We start from the raw sequence: 24,014 nt of genomic DNA on the forward strand, positions 1-24,014 counted from the left end.
TCAACTATGGTCACGTTTAAAAATAACACCAGTATTACAGATTAGTAAAATGTATCCGTAAACTTTGCTGCGTTGTGGTGTTAATTTAACAGCTATAACCTCAATCTAGTTCTAATCTAAAATTGTTAGCTAACAATATTGTGCAGTTGTATGAACAACGTTCATTCCCGTCTTTATTTTAGACAAGTGATGTGGGCTCAATTTTGTTTGACACTAGACATTTAAAGATTTAAGAACTGGTGTTAAACTACTATTTTTGGTACCATTTTTATTTAAATTATTTGAATTACATTTTAATTCAATTAAGTGCATATTTCTAATATTTTAGCACAGTGACAGACATTCATTGTTCAAGCTGCATAATGTTTTAGTGGCTTCCAATTAAGGGATAGAGTAGGTCTCAATCAGTGGCGACCCATGAAGGGAAAAGCCAAAAGGAAAAGAAGTAGCTCGCAATCTTTAGTCCTTGAGGGCTAAATTCCTGCATGTTTGAGTCTATATCAGTGGTGGGCAAATATCAGGCTTATGCAGCGCTTGCTGATGAGCTGATCATGCATCAGCTGTGTGGGAGAAGGGAAACATCCAAAACCTGCAGGACTGCGACACTCGAGGACCAAGTGTGCCACCTGTGTTTTAGAAATATACCACCTCTAACACACATGATTCAAAACAGCACATTTGAGGCACACTGAGGACCAGAGTTTGAGATTTATAGACATTCACCAGGGATCTGTACCTTTAAAAGGAGTGGGAGTGTGATGTTTCTTGCTTAAGGGGGTGATAGATAAGAAATGGTTCAAGGGTAGTAGCTTGTCGCTTGCTATGTAACTGAGTTTTGTGTAGAGTGTAAGGAAAAAAATGACTTGCCTTCGTCTCCTCGTCTCGTCATTAACCGTATCTCCACAATACAATATAATAGTGTTTAGGAATAATATCTGGTGTAAAAAGAGAATGACTTTTTAGTGTATTGTATTTTTGGTATACAGCCTACGTTTATATGATATTCACATTTAAACAGAGTAAAAGACACGTTCATTAAAATAATAATAATAATGTAAATAGTGGAATAGCTGTTTAGATATCCAGGAACAGTGCCATAGTTAAAATTGCCATTTATTGTAATCCATAGGCCATAATTACAAAGGCATGCACATTTGGACCGAGCTTCAGTTTTTGCCCAAGTCACCAATATGAATCCAAAAAAATGACAAGATTTCATGCAGAATAAACCACATTTTTGTATCCACTTTCCTCTCTTCTTAAGATGATGAGTCATCAACACATTCATTTATCCAGCAGTTTTCTTCAGGGACGCCATACAAAGACAAAACAAACATTTGTTTATACATGACCCCCCTTACCGAGTACCTCCACCCCCAGCAAAAAAGAAAAGAAAAAAGAACATGAAGTGTGTTGTTATTAATGCCGTTTTCACACTTAAGCTAAACAAAAAGAACTGCTGACATGCATCTGAGCTGACTGAGACGTACAAATAAAAAACAGAGGGTGACACAGCATGCCACACAAAGACCAGTGCGTCCTCCCCCCCCCCGTTCACCCTTCCATCCCCGCATCTGCCGGCCTCCCGTTGTGGTTGGGTGTAGGTGAGAGAAGAGGGGCATCACTCGTGGCAGCACAATTTGCAACAAAAGCTCAACAAGTCTCTACTTGTCTTGTTCGACAACCTTCGTCTCCGTCATGTACTTGTCAATCAGGTGGAGGGGCACGCCGCGTTGCATGAGTTCGTAGAAGGTGAACCCTCCTAGGGTGGGCGTGGGGAACAAGAGGGGACACTCGTGATCAGGTCGGGACGGACAGCCGAAAGGGGTTTTAGCAGAAAGCTGTACATGTAGTTTGTCCCGTTTCAGTTCTTCTTTGTGTTTGTGGATCGTGAGCCCCAAAAGTTTGTCCCAAAAACTCAAAACCAGCTGACACATGAAAAGCTTATAAAGTGCCACTAAGTCATGGCTTCACAGTAAGCCGCAATGAGGATAAAGAATATGTGACTGTAATTTGATATGATCTGTCTACATTTGTTACTCCACCTTAAAGCTTTACGACTAGGAGTGTGCCAAAAAATTGATTCTCATAAGAATCGCGATTCTCATTTTGGAGCGCTGTTCATGTTGTACCCGATTTGGCCACTGAGGGGCAGTGTGGTTCCACGCGTTCTGATACACTGTTAAGTTGTAGCCACATTAGAGAGTAGAAGGAAAAAGTCCCGATCAAGTTATTCCAATAAAAGTTGTTTTTTTGCAGCGTGGAGCTGTTCTTTTGCGTGATAAAAGTCGAGCACATTTTAGCATTTAGCGAGTTAGACTGGAGTAGATCATTACGATTCCTTGCACATCTATAGATTGAACCAAAAATCATTATCGATCAAATCATTTCGAATAAAAAAATCATCCTTAATCGATTCTGAATCGAATCGCAGACCCAAAAATCGGAATCGAATCGAATTGGGAGGCATTCAAAGATTCCCACCCCTAGTTACGACAGAGCAATTTTTTCTGCGAGTTTCATTAGCTCGACGATGCCGTTTCCCCATTATGTAGTAGCATTAAGCTAGCAGTGAATATTTGGTTGTTATGAAAACATGTAATTCTCTTTGTTTTATGCTTCGTTTGACAGAAAACTTCAACTTGGGGTGGCAATAAACAGCTTGAAGATTCATTTCGAAAGAATTGTTTATGTGCCAAACTGCTGTTTGTTTGTGGAGTGGAGTTGAAGTCACTATATGGCACCCTTATCGACGAAGGCTTGTATCTTTAAAAAAAACAACTAATTTGGGTCAAAGGGTGAGTATTTTACTTTATTCTACTAATTGTTTAAAGTAGTGTTTTAAATTATTCTTATCTTTTTACTATCAACATCATTTAACAACTCGTTTTCTTTACACTTCTCCAGCATGCAGCACATCTTCAGTGCAAGATTCCATCAAAAGTAAGCTTTTAAAGTATTACTTTTTTTTTTTTTTGTTAGTTTAAATGGGTTGTTTTAGACCAGTTTAAACAATTCCAAACAAAGTAGAACTGAACTGGGACACAAGCTGAGGCTTCGCACATACAGCCGCACTGCCAAAAACAAAATCATCCAGCACAGAAAAGACCACGAAAAATTATGCACCAAAAGGTAACTTCTTTTTTTTTTTGGGCTGCTGTAAAAATTCCATTGATGGCAGCCAATGAGAAAATAAAAAGATACGTCATCTGTTGTTTCCGTACAGCTTAGCAAGCCATTTTACTCACCTCGTGTCGTCTGCACACAACACTCAAGAGTCACAATACGGCAGTGAGAAATGCAAAATAGACTTGCAAAGGAGTCCAGCTATGAGGCATCATGCAAATCCCGTTACGTTAAAATGGCCGACGTTCTTTTCCAAGAGGGGGTACTTCCTGCAAGGGGAATAGCGGCCACAGTCCCAACCAGCAACTCAAAAGTTAGGAAGCAGGCTGACGGCGGGATGCATAATGAATGACATAAGCTTCATATGCCAGATCCATATGAAAGCTTACCTTATGTGAGAAAAAATATTCATAATTCTTGAGTTTGGACTGGGGGGAGAGAGAAGAAAATATGGGTTAACAAAAATGTTTACATGGGGTTATATGTGTGCACCAGGGGGTGTACCGCTGACTGATTACTGAACTCTTTTTATATGAGGAGTTAACGAGTGAAAGTGACCCCATTTGTGATCAAAACGCTGTAAAGTCAAAGAAGTGAAGATGAAAATTGACATGAAATGACATTTAATCGTGTACACTACCTGCTGCTGTCGTTAGCGCACCCTTGCCATAATAACATTAGCTTCTTTAAAATGGTAATGTGGGCAAAACATGTTAAAAGGAAAAGAAAAAAAAAGAAGACTTTTTGCTCTTGGAACAATACATCAATGAAGTTAGCGTGAGGTGAACCATCTATATTTTTAAAGGTACATTTGCAAAGAAGCAGTTGTTACCAACCAAGGAGCACATGTATCTCTCATTTTGTTTTTGTTTTGAATCCATATTGGATCAAAAGAAAAACACAAATGTGGAGATATATGCTTTTCATTGGGTACGTTGGTTGCTTGATTGTCTTGACGAGTGAAGGCTCATTCATGCTCGTTGTACCATCAAAAATATTTTTCGAGTTTCGAGACACCATTGCGTAGGTTGAGCCAGGGGGCGCTGCTCTGGTGGGGGACATATAAATAATGTCCTCATTAAGTTTAAAGGTCAAATGAAAGACTGCAGATGACACTTCAAGGGCAGTCCATGTTGATTTTTTTTTATTTTTTTGGATTGGCAGCCACCATTTTTGAAAAGTATTCACTTCCATTTTCAACACTGCCCCCACACAGTTACCGGTGGTACTGCAACATCTAGTCCGTACGTACTGTACTCTATATGTATATCTAATTTAGAGCAGAAGTGAGCCTTTGAATAATTTAGTCCATGAGAGGGCTTTAAAGATAACTGGATGGAATGTCTTCATGGACATATGGGAAATGTGTGGCACTTAACACTTTAACTCTTTTACTGCCAAACGTTATCCCCAAAAAAAACAACCCCGACAGTGCCAGCCGATTTCGAGCATTTACATAAACATGGTGGGTACCACATGAAAGATCGTGTTCCATTCATTCATGACAAAAAAGTACGTTTCTACCTTATTCCGTTCTATAGTAATCACCATTTGAAAATAGGTAATTTGAGTGACATTGAGCGAAAATTGAAAAGAAACTAGCTTTTTGTGAAAAGATACATTTTCTGTACAAAATTGTAATTCATTTAATATGACAAAGGCTTTGATCATTCACGTCATCCTTGAAAACGTTCTATTTCATCAGATTTGTCATGTTTCAGTGTAATTTCATATTACCGGGAGCCCATTGAAAAGAGATACAATGCTGCCATCTGCTGGCCATAGTTAGTGGCTGTTGGGGGATTTTACAACCCCAATGAAAGGCAGCGCTGCACAGACGTTGCACTGCCCTTTGAGAAACCCCCCCCCCCCTCCGTAGTAAACGTCAATTAACGTTTTTGACGGCATTCATTTGGATTTTAGTAAACGTCATTAAACGTTTTTGGCAGTAAAAGAGTTAAAATGGTTATTTAATCTATGAACATGTTCTGTGACAAAAAACAACAGATACTTACATGTCCTTACACGCCAGACCTTAGGATTTTCCCCAACACACGTTTGAAACACTTGTGCCATCTTTAAATTGGCCTCCCATAGCTCTTTTTCACTCATTGGGTACTTTTATAAATGATAATTTAAATTCAAATTTAAAGAGAGCAATTCAAGCTTTGGGTAACCAAATATGCAAAGTGGTGCCGGGCAACCACGGCAGTCTGCTCTGTGTCCACACGTACCTTTGACCTCCAGCTTACACTCCACCTGGGCTTCCCCCAAGTCGTTGGTGGCCCTGCAGGTGTACACGCCGCCATCGTAAGGGCTGGGTTTCCTGATCTCCAACGTGCACACGCCCTGGTTGCTGAACTGGCGGTAGCGTGGGTCATCGCCAATGATGATCTTGTTCTTCATCCAGATCACTTTGGGCTGCGGCAAACACGCAAAAACACTTTTGGGTTAGGGTTCCTGGAGTCCTTCTTCGTTGAGTTCCAGCTTGCCCCATTCCTACCTTGGGGTGGGCGCGCACGCTGCAGTTGAGAGTGGTGTTGTAGCCGGCAATGCCAAATGTGTTGATGAGTGGCTGCGTGAACTTGGGGGCCTCGTTGAAGTCGTGGTCATTGAAGTCAAAGATTTTCATTTTCATGTCTGCGGGTGCAAGGGTAAAGGAGTGAGGTTGTGCGTGATACTGAGTAGCATCAGGTGAGCAATTGTATGTGATCCGACTAAGCTAACAAAAAACCCTCCACAAACCATTACTTATCAGAAGAAAGTGTTAACTCGTACCTTCTTTGAGGATGAGGGCGCTTTTCTTGGTTTGGGTGGCCGACTCGCTAAGTCCACACATGTTTTCAGAAAAGACCCTGAAGTAGTACTCGTTACCGACCACTAGTTCAGTGATGGCGATGGAGTTGCGATGGTAGTGCTCAAGGCATGTGTACCATTCCTACGTTCAGCACATTCAAATGTGACAAACTAGCAGTTCGACTTTGCATATTTCACCAAATTCATTGTTTACCATTGTCTTCTTGTCTGCCTTTTGAATGGTGTAGCCAGTAACTGCAGCATTCCCATTATCTCTGGGGACGGTCCAGGACAAAGATACATTTTCTCCCCAGACATCTTCGATTGTCACAAGCTGGGGAGGCCCAGGTAGGTCTGACAGTATGGAAATGGAAACATGAGCCAAGGGCTTAGCCATGAAAACGTTCTTTACAGGCTTCATTCCCTTACCTATGATCTGTATGTCCATCTCAGCGGAGTCCACGTGGCCTTCGACCTCGACCTTCATTTGATACTTTCCAGAGTGACTGCGTTCGGCTTTACGGATAAAAATGATGCTGTCGCAATCCGTGTTTCGGATGTTCACATGGGCAGGATCTATGGGCTGACCGTCTTTCAGCCAAGTGACTTTCGGTCTAGGTTTGCCCTGTATGGATATTGTCACAGAAATGTGAGGAGAAACACGATGCTGGGAAAAGGACTCCATGGACTTTGACAGTGCCTTACCATGAATGGCACTACAAGGTTGACCGTTTCCCCGACTTTTCGAGTGTAAGTCTGCTTCAGGTGTCGGGGGACACGGATCTTGGGTGGTTCTTAAGAAGGAGCCATCAATTATCTTTCAGAGGCAACTATCATTTCTCTTTTTATTCTGCATTTTCTTCTTACCGATGACCTCCTTTACAAGAACTGCATGTTGAGTGTTCCGTGGGGCGCTGGCTCCGGCAGCGTTGACAGCCTTGACTCGAATGAAGACTTTAGTATCAGGTTTCAGGCCTGTGATCGTGTATCTGGTCTTGTCTATCAGTTCAGTGTTGGCTGGTACCCATTCTTCAGCTGTCAGTCAAGAAACATTGCATCTTTTCAACCTCAAATTTGATCAAGGATAGCCCGGCTTTGTCACCGCTTTGTGGGCGAGTGCGCTTTCTTACATCCTTCAAGGCAGTACTCCACCAAATACCCATCAAGGCCAGCAGCTCCGATGGTTTCTGGAGGACGCCACTTGACGGTCACTGTTGTGTCAGTCACGTCATCCACCACCAGCATGGTGGGCTCACTGGTCACAGCTTGGAGGATGCAAATAGTGTTCGTCAGACTTTTGTTTTTGTGACAACGTACGCAAACAAGATCAACACATAAACACATGAGCACGGCGCCTCACTGTCTGCCAACCTTTGGTCTCTATCCACTCTTTATTCTGAATCATTTCACTCCTACTGAACTCTCTCATGGACCTAATCTCCTAAACCTATAATCCGCAGATGGTTTGGCAGTCATCATAAAGACATTTTTAATATCTTCTAAAGCTCCTGCGTGGCCAATGGAAGTCTTAGTTAAATGCTTTGGATGGCGGTGAAACGGGAGGCAACAGCTGTGTGTTTGGGGCTCCAAGGGCACGTCACGCACTTACATTCATCCTGAACTCCCCGTAAAAAAAAAAACGACAACAGCCGGTTTACACGCGTTACATGCTGTTGACAATATTGTGTTCAAATAAGGCATGCCATAGACGGTGCCAATGGAAAACTGAACCATTGTCCCGGGGAGCTTTAAAGGGATCATTTTGTATGACTCACCGAGGGGGGTAAAGGCTTTGGATGGCTCACTGGGCTTGGACACCCCAATGGCATTGATGGCAAATATCCGCACTTCATATGGCACGCCTTCAATCATCTTCTTGGGCTCGTATGTGTTCTCTTTGATCAGGTCAAAGTTAATTCTCATCCATCTTGAGCTCTGCTTCTTTTTTCTCTCAATGTAGTAGCCTGTGGAAGGCAAACATAACTTTTGGTTGCACAGTACGTTTGTGAGGTAGGCATTTTGACATTTACCTAAAATTGGTGAACCCCCGTCGTATTTGGGGGCCTCCCACGTCATAGTGCACCAATCACCACCGACCACAGGGACCAAAGGAGCTTCTGGAGAATCGGGGATGTCTGAAGAAAGAGAAAGTGGTTTTGAGTTTTAGAGATCCTGTCAAGGCATGCGATAGTCCTTTTTTTTTGGTGGGCGGGGTCATCTCTTACCTACAACCTTCAATTTGATGCTAGCCGAGGCCTCACCAGCCTCATTTTGAAGAACGAGCTTATAGTTGCCCGAGTCCTCGCGTTCCGTGATGTCAATCGTCAGGCTCGTCTGGTCAACATATGTTTCAGCTCGGACACGATTGCCTGACTCAAGAATAACCTGAGACAAGAAATGTGGGTGTCCAATGATTTCGGACCTCGTGAAGTAGCATCTACCCAGGTTGCAGACAAAAGTTCAATACTGACCCTTTCACCTTTCATCCACACCACCTTGGGAGCAGGTTCTCCACTGATGGGGATCTCCAAGCGCATTTTGTTTCCAGCTACGACTGTCACAGTGTTGTCTACGAAGTTCAAGCCCTCCAGGTGCACCTTTGGAGGGTCTGAAGACAATTGTTTATGAAAGGCTTTAGTATTTTGTGTGTTGTGATTTCAAGTCAGTGAGACTTTTTTGGAACGTACCTATGACATTAACCTTGGCAGATAGACTCTGTGAGTACCCCTCAGGTACAAACGTGTAATCTCCGGCATCGTGAAGGGTGCTTGTTTCAATTGAAAGTTCGTGAAGCCTGCAAAAAACAAAGGTATTCAATATTAATTCTTTGACTGCCAGACGTTTTCAGAAAAGGGATGCCGTGGGTGCCAGCCGATTTAAGCATTTTTGACTGATCTTTCAAGGTCCACAGAAAATTATGTGTTTGGACTATGGAAACACACATACTACCAAATGAAAGATTGGACTCTCATCTTTCATCAGAAATAAAAGTTTGTTTCTACCTTATTCCGTTTTTCAGTAATCAACAATAGAAAATGGTTAGTTTCACCTCTGTTTTGAAAAAAACGTCTTTTAACGTCTTTGGCACTCCTCCATAGGATTTTACTAAACGTTATTTAACGTTTTTGGCAGTCAAAGAGTTAAACACTTATGTGCATATATAATTTTTAGGCTCTAACAATGGGGTCATACTTATTTTTGTGTACGATGGTGATGCGGTCGTTTTCCTGAATCAACTGTCCATTCCTGTACCATCGGCCCGGCACGTTTCCTGGGGAGATCTCACACTGCAGCTTGAGAGGCTTGCCCAGCTTCACTTTAGTATCCTGCAGGTCTTGATGGATCTTCAATGGTTTCACTATTGACCAGAGTTAAGCTCATCTCAAGGCTGAACAAAGCCATCCTACGATAACGGCAAGTGAATTAAACATCAGTGTATACATACAATCAACCTGTACGTGACACTCGGATGTGCCGCCAGTAGCCATGATGGAGTAAGTCCCAGTGTCTTCCAGGGATGCGTCGTCGATCACCAGGTAGTGTTTGGTTCCCTCGCACTTGACTCGATACCTGGATCGGACTCCTGTTGGAATCTCAACACCGTTCTTCATCCTGAAAGAAAAAAAAGAGTGGTTCAGGAAAAGGAAGTTTCTATGTCGTTTTTAATCCTGGTTTTTACACCATCTTCTTACCATTTGACCTGGGCGCCTTCCTCTGTCACCTCGCATTCTAGCTCGACCCTCTCGTTCACTGTGGTCGTCACAGGCTCAAGACCTTTCACCATCTTGACTGGTAATTCTGCGGTCGAGAAACGGCCATAGCGCTGAAGAGAAAACTGCTGAAGCTTTACCAAGTGTCTAGATTAAAAAACGTCCTTGCCATACCTTTGACAAACAGTTCGGTGGCGCACTTTTCATCTCCTGCTGCCACAGAATATGCTGCATCATCGTTCAGAGCACAGTTGTTGATGACCAGGATCCTTTGTGTGCCCTTGTGCTCAAATATGTACCTAAACGTGATCCATTAGTTAGCTTAGCTAACAACTCGCCTGATTTAACTCTCACCCTTTGTCAAATAGGGGAAGTGTCGAATCAATTTTTCAGCATGCATTGTGCACAACAGATTGGACAAGAGCTAAAACTCTGCAACACTAAACGAGGAGGTAGCTGGACAGACAAATTGACTTACTTCCTTTGACTTTGACTTAAGGTGCCAGAGCCAGGACAGCGCCAGAGCACACAGTGTGCAGGAAGTGATTATGGCAGACAGGAAGGAGCATCATGACGTGACAAGACATAGACAGACATAGACAAAGAGACATCATGCCTGGGGGGGTGGTAGTCAACCAGGAAGTCCTGGCGATGAAACCAGAACACAGCAATAGCCTCCCAAATGGCTTTAGCTTGGCGTGGCTTTGACTTTGACTTCAAATTAGCTTACTTTGGAAGTCTAGCATCATTCTGGAGGGATTAATCTTCACTTCCTCGAAATACATTCCATTAGAACGCTAAACACACTTTTTCAAAACCTCCATCTACCCTCTTGCAAAAGCCACACTCAGTTAAAGACCTGTGTGGGAGGTACCACCCTTTCCTGTATAGAGGCATACAAAAAGCGATTAAACGCCACAGTACATGTGAGATTATCACTCAAATGTAGCTCTGCACAAGAGAGAGCCACATTGAAGTCGAGAAGAAATCAGTGAGACAACTACTATGGAAAGACACATTTCCGCAAATGAATGGCATCGTATGAAATGCGCTTCATTTGCGTTTCCAGCTGGCAACATTTAGGCGAGATTGGCACATACTTGGGACTGGGACGGATCTCCTGTCCATTTTTGTACCACTTGAGGTCGACTGTGGGGTCAGTCAGATCAACGACCAGGCGGATTTTGCCTCCTTTATCCACCTGATACGCAGGGTCCAACTTCTTTGCAAAGGCTGCAAAAGTGGCACACATTCACGTCAGCGTTGTTCTCGCTGGAATCCCAAACTGGCCGAACTGCTTTACCTTCGCTCTTTTTCTCCTCCTTGGGAATCTTCTTCATTCTGCGCAACAGGCCTCTCAAATCCGTGATACCGTACATGAAGGCGATCTTCTCGTATTGATCCGGACGGGCTTTCTTCAGGATCTCCCACACGTCCACCTCGGGGGTGTCGTCCTGCTGTTTGTGCTCCCTGGGGGGTTGATATTGTGTGAGGACCAGAGACATAGGAGGGTGTTTGTAACATGTCTTGAGGAATTTTAACTGTAGCGTGAGATTCTGTACAGTCATCTTTATTTTCCTCAGGACGTGTCACACAAAGGGATGGGCTTCATCCAAAGTCTTCCTGAGTTTTACCTTAATCTTAGAAAGTCAATTTTGGTATGAGTCTAAAAGGTTAAAGTTCATACATTGAGGATAACCTTTTTTTTTCCTTTTTACTTATCATGACACGTTTTTTTGGGCTACCAACAAATAACATGGTAGAAACATCTATTGGTACCCTTGAGTACTTTTGACTATTGGATTTTTTTTTTTTAAATCGTCAATCGGACCAAATTGAAGTATGCAATATTTCTGTCAATCAGCCCCTATGGCCTTACCAGCCTTGTCTGTGATTTACTTCAGCTCATTTTTGTTGTTCTCTTGTCTGTGGTTTTATTCCCAAGTTCCCTTTTTTTTCCCCCAAACCTAAAAAGTTATTCTTGCCCGCAACAAACATGAACTGGTTTTCCTCCTATCAGGCCCATTCCTTTATATTATGCTCATTCCATTGATCCAGTCAGGGAAGCTCGCACAGTGTTAGAATCTTGGAGGTTAGATTTGTGAGATCCGGGTTAGTAAACTCATTGACTCGACTTGTGTTAGGAGAACATTCAACCAATTCCATCTTTCATGGACATTTTTTCAAATGTCTGAAAGTTAGCTCGATAAAAGCATCAGAAGATGTTATTCCATTCTTTACTCCTTCTGTTTATTTTCAGGCAATTATTATGCGGAAAGCCGAAATAAACATGGCTGTATTTGCCTTATATTTCTCACAAGAAATAGAATGACAATGTAGCGATAACACTATTTCACCGCATCATTTCTCCGTGGCTCAATATAGCATCTTTAACAATGGGAAACGGTGCGCCAAGACCATTTCCATCATTAGCGACTGCCCACAGGAGCCGTTCGGAATGTTGCTTTTCAAATGAAGTGTTACCACGCTACTGTACGCCAAACACCCTTCGCTCGACCAATCCGGGGAGTCGCCCGTCATGCTGGGAACTCTACAAGATTACGGTACTCACCTGCGGTAAGATCTAATGCTTTTAATACCTATGGTTTTTGCTCTACTAACCTTTGATGTCTGAATATGTAGGGGAGAAAAAGAGACAAGCCCAAAATAAATGGATCATTTATCTGGTCGTGTCTTGTTTAGCTTGAGCTGAAATAGGCATCGTTGCGTTTGCTTTGAGCAACCAAGAGAAGCGCGCTAGACATAGGCTCGCCATTCAAATCATATGAATCCGTTTTCAAAGGAAGCCAAAAGAAAAGCATGAAACCAACACTGGAAGAAAGGACAACAATCCACTCAGCGGTTGGGCATATGATTCTCACCTATGTTTAAGGAGAGCACTAAAGTCAAGCTCCCCTGCATCTTCTTGGCCTTCGGTGCTGTTGTTAACAGGGAAAGATTAATCAAGACTTCATGAAACAATCTCAAGAAAACAATGCGAAAAGTGCAACACAAAGCCAACGCTCAATCAAGTGTATTAGCCGCGAGCTAACAATTGATTGGTGCTTACACAAGACGCAGTCTTTGGTTTTTTTTGGAACAAGGTGGTTTGTGTAAGTCTTGCGTCCCGGGTGACATTGCCGCAGTGTGACGGCGCAATGGCATGAGGATGCTTTGTATTGCCTCGCATACACATTGTTTGAGGGGGATTTAATATATCAGAGTTTGCCTTTGTGTAAAGGGCGGTTGAGTCGGTGGGTTGATTGCAATGATACAACCGCTGTCAATCAAACTGTATGCATTTACAAAATTCTACCTTTGTGTTGCATACTGAATACACACTCCACAATGATCGACGCGTCTTCTTGCATTACCTCCTTTTGAAAGCGGATCGGATATCAAAACTTTGACCTCCCCCAGCTTCTGGAAGACAGCGAGAGGCGTTCACAGTAACTCATTCGTTGTTTTTGCGCGTCTCGACAACAGCACCTGCTCGGCGCTTTAACCGACCTTTCACTTCCAGGTCAAAGGAACAGCTGTCAAACTTGTCCTTGAGGCTGACCTCGCACCTGTAATTGCCCGCGTAGTTCTCCTTGGCCTTGATGATGTGCATCTCGAATGTGTAGACCTGGCGGAGGAGACGCATATAAGTGGCGTCGCAGAACCGCTTGTTTTATCCTGATGGCCGCCAGATGCTAATTCTTACCTTGGTGTTGCGATCAAAGATCTCTTTGAGCTGCAGGTGCTTGCCTGTCTTGCTGGCCAAGTCCATCCATTTCCCCTTAAACCACTTGATGGTGGGTTTGCGGAGAAGGTCTTTCGCTTCCACTTTGGCGACAAAGGTGATGTCCCCACCTTGGTCGGACAGCGGAAATGACAAACGTGGACATTACTGTGAGTGTGGACTCTATTTCTCAGATAGGCGGTTTACATTCCCAAACGTAAAAAAAATGTGGTTCCTTTCCGAGACCCAAGAGGATGTTTTCGTCACCTATCCCAATGAATCTTGAGTAGTAGCGGTTTGCTTTCTTCACATGCTTACCGACTGTCACCGCGCCGCTCACGGGTTTCTCCGTCAGCAGGGTGGACAGTGGTGGGGTCTCGATGGGCTTTTCCAGTTCCTCCGGGGGCTGGGATTCGCCCAAAGACCACACTGGTTCACATTGAGGACAAATGCACACAGTTGTCAATTTCAAAAAGGAGAAATGGCTCACTTTGGTCGCCGTTGGTTGGAACCACATTAAAACCACCCGCCTTTTGAACTGTTTAGTTCTAACACACAGACAGACTGACTGACAGACTGACAGACTGACTGACAGACTGACAGGACAACGCACACTTGGACATGTTCTCTCACTTTCACCAGCAGCAGCAGTTTAAGCGACATTGAAAGCATGGTAGACGTGAGGGAACAAAAAAAACTTACTTCATATGATGTCCAGCAAGGATGACGGAGGATCGTAAATAAAAGAAACACTATTCTCGATTCCCTAGCGTGTGTGTGTGACAATATCAACATTCTCTAGTGACTACCACTCAATTACCTGAGTCTTTTCTCCCCATGGAGGTAACAGGGACGCTATCATCTAAATAAAGACAAAGAGAGATTTACAGCACATTGGCGGGAATAGTACTGTAAAGTCCGCTGTAGCAAGCACACGCCAACACAAAAAATGCCAGGCGATTAGTTTTTTTTTTTTTTTTTGTGGGGGGGGGGGGGGACTAACAATGGATCGTATCTGCTGTTTGAAGGGAAATACTCCAAAAGGGCAAAATTGAAAGTGTAATCTTGAGTTAAAAGGTGGATGTTAATTTGTTAGCAAGGAGACATCCCCACTTTTCTCTGTTGTACTACCAAACGTTGTCCAAACACACCAAAAATATGCTAGCATATTTCCTACGCTCGATTTTTTTTTTTTGGGGGGGGGGAAGGGGGGATTTAGTGATTTAGGGAAGGCGACCACGTTGGTCAGAAACGCTGTAACGGGACTGAACAGAGGCGTCTTACTAGGCAGCTCAATTGAGAGTTTCTTGAGTGAATTGGCTTCTTCTGTGAAAAAAAGCACAGTCATCGCGGAAAATGATCAGGGTAGGCTCACATGTAGAAGGAAGGCGGTTTCCACTCACTCTTGATGCCCGCGCCATTGAACATTTGCTGTTAGATGCTCTGTTAAAGACGCTTTTATTTATTCTTATTCACGCTTCATTTTAATTGGAGGAAAGTGCAACAACAATAACAAGTAATAAGCGTCCACAGTATGCTTACACGTCATACATGTGGAATACCAGTTTTGCATCATTGTCTTTATTTGTTGATGCCAGGGCGTCACACACACACTTACTGCATGTACGTCTGATCACTGACGTGCATCTCAATGTTAAGTCATGCTAACCGTGGACCTTATGCTTATCAAAGTAACATCCTAACCCTGACTTTTCGGGAACTTAATTGTGGCTCGTCTTTTCGCCGTGGTAAGATCCAACCATCCTCTTAAATAACGGGCATGGTTTTGGGTACCAACCTGCAGGGGTTGCTGGGGGCGGACTAGTGGCCGCGACGCCGTCGTCATCTGCAATACAAGCGTTCGTTGACAAATAGACCCACCCTAGCAACACGACGCAAATCCTTCAATGGCAAGCAAGACGGGTGACATCGAGTGGACATGCACCCTTTTGAGCGCAAAAAGCCCCAAAATGCCAAAAAATAGCGTGATGGCGTGAGATCGCCAGTGGATCGTTTATCGCGCTCATTCCTGCAAGCGTCTCAAGCGGCGACCTGGTGGCGCGCGTTCAAGTCAGCAAGTGCCAAACGCGTGCAACAATAGCGACCAAAAAAGAAAGTACCTCAAGAGTTGTATTTAAATTGTGCATCTCAATAAATTATAATTCTTTGAGATAAAGGGCCCTCGCAATCCGGGTCACATTTGGTGAAAAAAAAAAAAAAAAACATTTATTAATTTTTTTTTAATTGATTTGTTTGTTTTTTTTAAAAAAAAAAAAAAAAAAGGAGAGCAATGATGATGTCAAATCGAATGAACAATACTGAGCTTTCCTGGGAAAAAAAAAAAAAAAGAGTTGTATTTAAATTGTGCATCTCAATAAATTATAATTCTTTGAGATAAAGGGCCCTCGCAATCCGGGTCACATTTGGTGAAAAAAAAAAAAAAAAAAACATTTATTAAATTTTTTTTAATTGATTTGTTTGTTTGTTTTTTTTTTAAAAAAAAAGGAGAGCAATGTTGATGTCAAATCGAATGAACAATACTGAGCTTTCCTGGGAAAAAAAAAAAAAAGAGTTGTATTTAAATTGTGCATCTCAATAAATTATAATTCTTTGAGATAAAGGGCCCTCGCAATCTGGGTCACATTTGGTGAAAAAAAAAAAAAAAAAAACATTTATTAATTTTTTTTTAATTGATTTGTTTGTTTTTTTAAAAAAAAAAAAAAAAAAAAGGAGAGCAATGATGATGTCAAATCGAATGAACAATACTGAGCTTTCCTGGGAAAAAAAAAAAAAAGAGTTGTATTTAAATTGTGCATCTCAATAAATTATAATTCTTTGAGATAAAGGGCCCTCGCAATCCGGGTCACATTTGGTGAAAAAAAAAAAATATATATTTATTAAAAATTTTTTAATTGATTTGTTTGTTTGTTTTTTTAAAAAAAAAGGAGAGCAATGATGATGTCAAATCGAATGAACAATACTGAGCTTTCCTGGAAAAAAAAAAAAAAAAAAGAGTTGTATTTAAATTGTGCATCTCAATAAATTAGAATTCTTTGAGATAAAGGGCCCTCGCAATCCGGGTCACATTTGGTGTACTTGCACGTTGAGATACTGACACATAGGACAAAAACCCTGTAAAATATCAATATTTTTGCCAGGCCTTACGTGTGTGCAAAGTCTCATGAGTTCAATCAAAAAGAGCATCATTTTTCTTTGTAAACAGCGCGTTGCCATGGCAACAGCATTCGACGAAATAAAAAGCTTTAAGAAACTTTTCATCTTCAACATGTTTTGATTAAACAGTACGCTAAATTTGAGTTTGTTCAAATATGACCTCTAGAAAAGACCTCAAAACGTTGAAAACAAAGTCAATCAAAATGGCGGAATTCCTGTTAGCTTTAGTATATGGCTACGAAATACTTTTTTTTGTACGTCGTGGCCTGTTCTATGTATGCCTTCCATTTTTCATTGCTCTTGATGAAACGTAAAATCGGGGAATGCCATAATGTCAATATGTCGGAAAACATTAGATCGGTAGTTTTCATTCACGTTTAGGGTCTCAAAAATGTGATTCTTAGTGAAGAAGAATTCCTATATAAGATGTTCAGGGCCGAAAAAGTTCAGTTAGTTTAGTAGTTTAATTCAAAAAGTGAAACTCATATCAGACTAACACACCACATAGGAAAGTACTCAACCAATTTTCATTTTAAACATCACTGATTATGTAACATTCAAATGTCTTTTTGGTCAATTAGATTTTTTTTTTTTTCATCAACTTAACTGTAAGCTATAAATCTGGACTTTGTGCAATGAATCTATATAATATGAGTTCCGCTTGTTCAACTGAACTCCTGATAGAAATGACAGGGATGTGATTTTTCCGCTAATTCGCGAATTTTTTTAAGACCCCCCCCCCCCAAAAAAAAACGCTTTTTTTTTTTTTTTTTAAGTTGTAGTAGTAGTTCATTGTGTATGCACATGACTCCGACAGATAACATCTTCTGCTATAACAAAGACATTTGTGGTATGCTCTAATATGAGTTACTTTTCATTTGGTCATGATACAATTATTTGTTCATGAAATTTGAACTCTTCAACATTATTTATGTGTTAACTTAGTAATCACATTAGTTAGATATGATGATATTCTCAGTGATAGTTTTTAAAAGCAAAGGCAGTCCAATGTTTTTGAATGTGACTGATTTTGAGTTGACTAAAACTGCCATTTTATATGGGATAGTTCAATATACATTGAAAATTTATGCTGTTGTTTTGTCTATTTCTTTGTCATGTGAGTGCATTGAAAGTACTTAAAAACACGGAAAACCCATGAGCGAGTGCCAGCGGCCCCCAGACCCCCGGCTAAATTTTCAGATAATTTCACTTTGGTCAAATCACATCCCTGAAATGAAGATCTCCATGATTTTTTTAATTTATTGAGATGCACCCGTAATTGCTTAACAGACACCTGCAAACCGTAATGTCACACAACTTTGTCCAACCATTCTCCGATTCCTGCTCCTGGAAAACTTGGCGACTCACCTTTTTATATAAATTGGGATCCATATTTTTGACAGGATTATTTCCACTTTTAGTCCCTCTTTGAGATTTGGACCTGTATATGTTCTCATTTCACTCCTACCTACAACACCTACCTTTCACTCCTACCTTAAACTCCTACCACCCCTGGTGCGCCCAGAGGCATACCTTGCAATATCTCAAAAACATCTTCACCGTGAAAAGCGTCAAGCCACAGGACAAAAGTGCAAAGGGGAGCGCAGGACGATAAGAACCACAAAAACACCACAATCGTACCTCCTCCGCAGAGAAGCTGCAGGCCTCGCAAAGTGAATACGTGTGATGGCACACCCCAAACCAACACGTGACGTGAGTGTGGGGGGGGAAGGGGGGCAGAATTGAGGATTGGGGGGAGGGGGGGGTTGTCAAGGTTACCCACCTGGGGGTGGAGAGACCTCCAGGGAAATCACAGGGAGGAGCGGGGCACCGTTACTGTCTGGTGCAACACTTTCTGAACATAATGTGACAAATAAAGCGGTGGATGGATTTGGATGAGCACAAAGCTTTTCAAAGCATGTGTTTCGTGCCTCTCGCACTCTCGTGTACACCAAATAGACGACGACACGCACACAAAAATACACACATTTACAAAGCATTCTCACAAGACAAACACCAACAATGTCATTTCCATCATACAAATGTACATGTGTTGATTTGGATTAATGGTGGTCAAACGTAGTTAGGTTTCCCAGTTAACCCGTCGTTAACTCACTACGCTAGCTTGCGAACGTTAGCACTGCTAATCACGAGGGTCATCTTTGGGTCACCCATTCGAGCCACTGCTGCAAAAGTCCCCGGGGGGGTATTTTTAGTGAGGCTTTCGGAGAATTTCTCCCAGCCTGAGCCTCAAGATGCTGCGGGCTCCAAGGTCAAATCCCGGCGGCGGGCAAAAAAAAAGCGAGCCGCTTGCCGCCCACCGCCCACCGATCCACTTGTCGTCACATGGGGCGGCCCGGCCCGGCCCGGCCCGGCGCGTCAGCTGAAACAACAGCGAGGGATCAGCTGGCGGGCGAGAGGAATGTCAGAGATGCTGACGGCTTGGTGGTCCTCGCACAGCAGCAAGTCCCGTATTGTCTCCCAAGGATCGACCTCTCGTCGGGGTTGCGAGCTCCTCTTCGGGAGGTGCGGCCTGGTCAGCTCTTGGGAAGTCAGAAATGGGCTGGAGTCCATAATCTCTCTACACTGAGGCAAGGCTAAGGCATTAGTACAATTGTATCACTCAGATCTTAGGTCAGCAGTGGCCAAATGGGAAAAAGATGTGGTTGTTGGTTCAAAACCTGTTCCATCAAGCTCGGCGGCACAATGGAGCATGTGGGTTAGCACAGGTTTGTAGGTTTCAGTCTTAGCTAAGACATTTCTGTCTGTAGTTCTTCCTTATGTGCTTGCTTGAGTTGTTCTCCAGATATTCCAAAGACTCTATAAATTTTCTAGTGTGGTTGTCTACATGTGCCCTGCGATCAACTGGCCTATTAGCCCCAAGTCAGCTTGGCAGGATCCATCTCACCCGTGACCTTGGGTGTAGATGGGAGGCGCCATTCTTTGGTCCCTCAAAGATACTATCGACATCAGTGTGCCCCTTAACTCTTTGACTGCCAGACGTTTTCAGAAAAGGGATGCCGTGGGTGCCAGCCGATTTAAGCATGTTTGACTGATCTTTCAAGGTCCACAGAAAATTATGTGTTTGGACTATGGAAACAAACATACTACCAAATGAAAGATTGGACTCTCATCTTTCATCAGAAAATAAATTTTGTTTCTACCTTATTCTGTTTTTCAGTAATCAACAATAGAAAATGGTTAGTTTCACCTCTGTTTTGAAAAAAACGTCTTTTAACGTCTTTGGCACTCCTCCATAGGATTTTACTAAACGTTATTGAACGTTTTTGGCAGTCAAAGAGTTAATGCTCTGAAGCGTTTATGCAACCACAGACTAGCCTGAGTCTTGTCTGATCTACATCTGAGGGTGCGAAGTGATAAGCGGGGACCCGTCATTGGCTACTCACCTGCCGGCTGTTCACTTGCCGTCTCATCTAAAGGGAGAAGAGAAAGGAGATATCTATTACAAAACAGTTCGTCAGCATTTGATGCACAACACACTAACCTATTTTTGTTAACTGACTCCCTACGGTCTTAACTGATTAGGATGGACGGCCCTGTGGCACACCACTTGTTCACCCTCGGGCCTCGTACAACCACAGTAACGAAAGCACAACTGTGACACAAAAAGGTATCAGGATGCAAGATCTAAAACCCCTAGCCTTTCAGCTCTGCATTATTATTGGTGCGCAAAACCATGTCCAATACATACAGGTACATCTGGACTTGCCTGTTTTTTTTTTTTAGGTCAGATTGTGATTAAGTCCCCTAACCGTTGTTTAGGTGTTTACTGTCTTACGGAAAGACACATCATAAATGGCCAAATCCATGGAAGGCAACATGTTTTTTTTTTGTGGGGGGACTCAGCGCTCCCGTCAAGGTTTAGTGGAGAAGATAAACACCAGCAAAGTGATAACAAACATGAGATGGGTGAGCATGACCTTTGTCTGGCATGGATTCAGGACTTGGACCAAAAATCTCATTCTTCTCCTTGAAAAGCACAAGATATCAGCTACTTGGAGACTGTGTGCAGCCAGTTACGGCATCACTGATCTTAACTCTGTCTTCAGCACATTTGCCGACAATGCATCGTCTTTTGAAAGCCACTTTCTCCCGTTGCCATCCCAGCTTCGGATGTCCCTGAATTTTGTGCTCATTTCCCCCATGTCAGCGTTCCAAAACCCCAAATTAGCCGCCAACGCTTGCTTCCGAACACTGCGTCGCTGGCCACCACGGCGCAATCCTGCAGGATCACATCATGCGGCCCCGAACTGGGCTTGCAGAGATGCGGGGGTGCAGAAAGGTTTTGTTTTACCCTCTTGAGGTCTCCCAGGTCAGCTGACAAGGTTGCAGGTGTTCTCAGCTGTCGCCTGTACTGGTGCTCAAGACAGAAAAGGGCTCGCCGAGGCTTCCCGACTGTTGAGTGTGCGAGTAAAACCTCTGCCGAAGCCCGCCCATTCGCTCCTACTGACCCGCTTTAGTGGATTTGGATCAAGTCCCATTTCTTTTTCGATGACAGTCAGCTGATCATTTATGATGGGCTGTTGTGTAACATGAGACTTTTGTCACGATAAGTACTGCATCAAGCATTGAAGACGCTGCGGGCTTCTCCCCGAGTGAAACCCAAGACAAAGGAGCACGAGGTGAGGACAGTAGTGGGGAAGGCGTCTGGGCATGGGGGTCAAAAGGGGTGGCTGCCCTTTGAGTCATGTATAAAGTAGCTGTGGGCTTGTCAGGTCTGGTTCCTGGCCAATGGGAGGGAAGGCGGCTTGGATGTCAGTGGAGGGGAGATGGCAGGGAACAAGGGATGGGGATTAGAAGTGAGCTCATTCCAAACTATTCCAGGGACAAGAATCTTGGCCCTGAGGGGATACTCTGGCGACCCATCATCTCCTGTTCGGCATTCAAAGTAGGGAGGGTGGTGGTGGTGGTGGGGGGGGGGGGTTGTCTAAAACAACAGCTGGTCCGATCCATTTGAAGAACAATACTTTTCTGCACACATTTACAGTATCTCCTGTGGGATGTGCTGCTATTTATGGGGTAATGTTTGTCACCGGGCGTCTCCGAGGGGGGATCAATGGATGCGCACGCAGGGAAATGCAATCCTTGTACCAAATTCTCAATTAACTCTTTGACTGCCAGACGTTTTCAGAAAAGGGATGCCGTGGGTGCCAGCCGATTTAAGCATTTTTGACTGATCTTTCAAGGTCCACAGAAAATTATGTGCTTGGACTATGGAAACACACATACTACCAAATGAAAGATTGGACTCTCATCTTTCATCAGAAAAAAAAGTTTGTTTCTACCTTATTCCGTTTTTCAGTAATCAACAATAGAAAATGGTTAGTTTCACCTCTGTTTTGAAAAAAAAAAACATCTTTTAACGTCTTTGGCACTCCTCCATATGATTTTACTAAACGTTATTTAACGTTTTTGGCAGTCAAAGAGTTAAGATAAATCCTGTAATGGCATATTATACAATCCAATACCGCCCAGTCGTCGGTTTACATTACGAACAGAAGCTTCACATACCAAAGTTTTTGTTTTAGTTAAAATGTGAAAATGAGGCTGGTGACAATCAAAAACCGTATTTGTTTCCTTGATACAACTGTAAAGCCTTAAGTGGGACTTCACTTTTTGGCGATCCCTTTTTAGTCGTACTTAAATGACCACTTGTCACTCAACAAGAATCCGCTCTGATATTTGGTTGCTCGGTCAGCTCATAGCATCCCCTCATACTTTGGCACCATCGTTTGGAAGCAAAAAAAAAATACCAATATATCATTTTGATGGAAGCAACATATGGATGATCCTCCAAAGGATGGCAGGTTTATTTTAAAAGCAAACAAACGTATCAACTATCAGCGAGTTGGACACGAGATTCTCCCAAAAAGTTTCGAATGCGCTCTTCGTGGACATGTCGCCGCTAATGGAGAAGGCAGAAGTAATACCATCGCATAATGACAGACAGGCGTGGAATAAACAGGAATGTTGATGGACATGATCTTGCAGATGACAGATGTCGTGGTTCCAAAGTGAGGGCGGGGACCCACGGGATGGTTTTAGATAAGGTGTCTAGTTTAATATGGACTTTGTCATTAATCATCTGGGAGACAACTGGAACAACTTGTATCGTTGACCCCAAGTCCGGCCAGCGCTTCTGCAGGACGGGCCCCGACCTCACAAGCAACGTTTGATTTGCAATTTGGATGCTGCTGCTTTGGCATTTCTATTACATGCATGCATCAATCATACAACATTAAAATCAAAAATCATAATTAAAACCGTTAGCCCAGTGGGTAGTATTACTCAATCGGCAATCCGTCTGCACTCTTACCTTTCTTCTCAGGCTCTGGCATCTTGGGCCACGTCCCAATAAGAGTTTCAAGCGGTCAACAAAAGGCGCAGCTTCCAAGCTGTGGTGGGACTCAACGGGAGGTCGCCGGGACGAGGCACGGGAAGTCCACCAGCAAGGGAAGGGGGGGTGGCAGGTAGAGCGAGAGAACGTCGGTGCACTCTGACGAGAGTGATGGCAGTAGGGTAGAGCGCAGGGGTACGTTTGGGAGATCTCGGCAAGGGGGGGGGGGGGGGGAGAGGAGGAACGGTGACAGATCCAGGAGGGACACGGCTTTCGGGCCTTATATAGATAGATGGCACGCTCCTCCTCTCCTCTCTTGTGGAAAGTCAAACTCTGTCTGGCCCGCGGTGAGCATCGCTGTCCTCAACCCATCTGCTGCCACGCCATCTTTTTGGATTGAAGGCAGCAAGGCGGTGCGCGAAAATAATGCGCTGCTATTTTCTCTCATTTACAGTACCGGTCAAAAGTTCTGACACACTTTTTAGGGCTATCGAATGGGTGAGCCGGTCCAAACATTTGACTGACAGTGCGGGACTTTTGGTTTTCTTTAATAATGACTGTCAACAAAGGGCTAAAGCATGACCACGCCTCGTCTTTGTTGTCAGCTTTCAGACCAAAACGTTTTCAAAAACTCGTGTTCACTTTTCTTCACATGCGCCCCAAAATGGTCCTTTCGAGTGTATTGTCAGGGATTACTTTCACTGGCGGATTTAGAGATTATTTATAGCCAAAAGGATGGCGTATGTGCGACCGACTGAAAATAAACTACAGTACCCAGGCTGCCCCGCCCCTGCAGCACAAGACCACGGGTCCTATTTGCGGCAATTGTAATTAATTCCGCCGATTATATGCTTAAATGTTTAAATGGACAGACTAGCTTCGTCGGGGACGGAGAAACCCAATGCGTTGCCGTTAACGCTTTCCGACAATCCCGCCCCATGCTCGCACGTCCAACTCAATTGGAGGAACAGTGGATTCATGATAAAGGGAACATTTGCGATGACACGCTCGGACCCGACGCCACATGCCAGGTATCCGTTTAATCCGCCGGGAATGCTGTCCTCTGACAACAGTGAAGCATGGGGGAGATGCCTGCGCGCTGGCTCTGTGGCCTATACATAGAAAG

At 43.3% G+C, this 24,014-nt stretch overlaps 1 protein-coding gene across 3 annotated transcripts; it reads right to left on the reverse strand.

Annotated features, from left to right (window-relative positions):
- Window positions 1-1,095: 1,095 nt before the first annotated feature.
- On the reverse strand, window positions 1,096-23,096 carry mybpc1 (myosin binding protein C1). Of its 3 annotated transcripts, XM_077545502.1 has the most exons (33): window positions 22,868-23,096; window positions 19,938-19,964; window positions 18,314-18,385; window positions 15,155-15,202; window positions 14,641-14,682; window positions 14,177-14,218; window positions 13,675-13,785; window positions 13,339-13,487; window positions 13,143-13,260; window positions 13,007-13,055; window positions 12,515-12,571; window positions 10,936-11,102; window positions 10,733-10,865; window positions 10,111-10,125; window positions 9,807-9,931; window positions 9,615-9,720; window positions 9,368-9,534; window positions 9,115-9,280; window positions 8,610-8,716; window positions 8,394-8,530; window positions 8,148-8,307; window positions 7,953-8,057; window positions 7,698-7,886; window positions 7,053-7,187; window positions 6,790-6,957; window positions 6,628-6,716; window positions 6,352-6,547; window positions 6,137-6,276; window positions 5,905-6,064; window positions 5,630-5,766; window positions 5,361-5,547; window positions 3,516-3,554; window positions 1,096-1,762 (listed from the first exon to the last, which is right to left on the reverse strand). In XM_077545502.1, exons 1-32 carry the CDS (start codon window positions 22,887-22,889, stop codon window positions 3,535-3,537), a joined length of 3,546 nt encoding a protein of 1,181 aa, XP_077401628.1. In that variant the 5' UTR covers window positions 22,890-23,096; the 3' UTR covers window positions 1,096-1,762; window positions 3,516-3,534. The 3 variants fall into 3 exon arrangements, with proteins under 3 accessions (XP_077401628.1, XP_077401627.1, XP_077401629.1); XM_077545501.1 differs by lacking the exon at window positions 3,516-3,554; XM_077545503.1 differs by lacking the exons at window positions 3,516-3,554; window positions 10,111-10,125.
- Between the last annotated feature and the right edge of the window lie 918 nt (window positions 23,097-24,014).

Source organism: Vanacampus margaritifer, chromosome 15, assembly GCF_051991255.1.
Source record: "Vanacampus margaritifer isolate UIUO_Vmar chromosome 15, RoL_Vmar_1.0, whole genome shotgun sequence".
In the NCBI taxonomy this organism is placed as follows: Eukaryota; Metazoa; Chordata; class Actinopteri; order Syngnathiformes; family Syngnathidae; genus Vanacampus; species Vanacampus margaritifer.

Coding starts and splice junctions, on each gene's coding strand:
- mybpc1 (XM_077545501.1), bottom strand. CDS start 22,889: ATGCCAGAGCCTGAGAAGAAAG. Junction 9,535..9,614: donor GAAGGCGCCCAGGTCAAATG/GTAAGAAGATGG, acceptor TTTTTCTTTCAG/GATGAAGAACGGTGTTGAGA. Junction 7,188..7,697: donor CAAAGCCTTTACCCCCCTCG/GTGAGTCATACA, acceptor GCATCCTCCAAG/CTGTGACCAGTGAGCCCACC.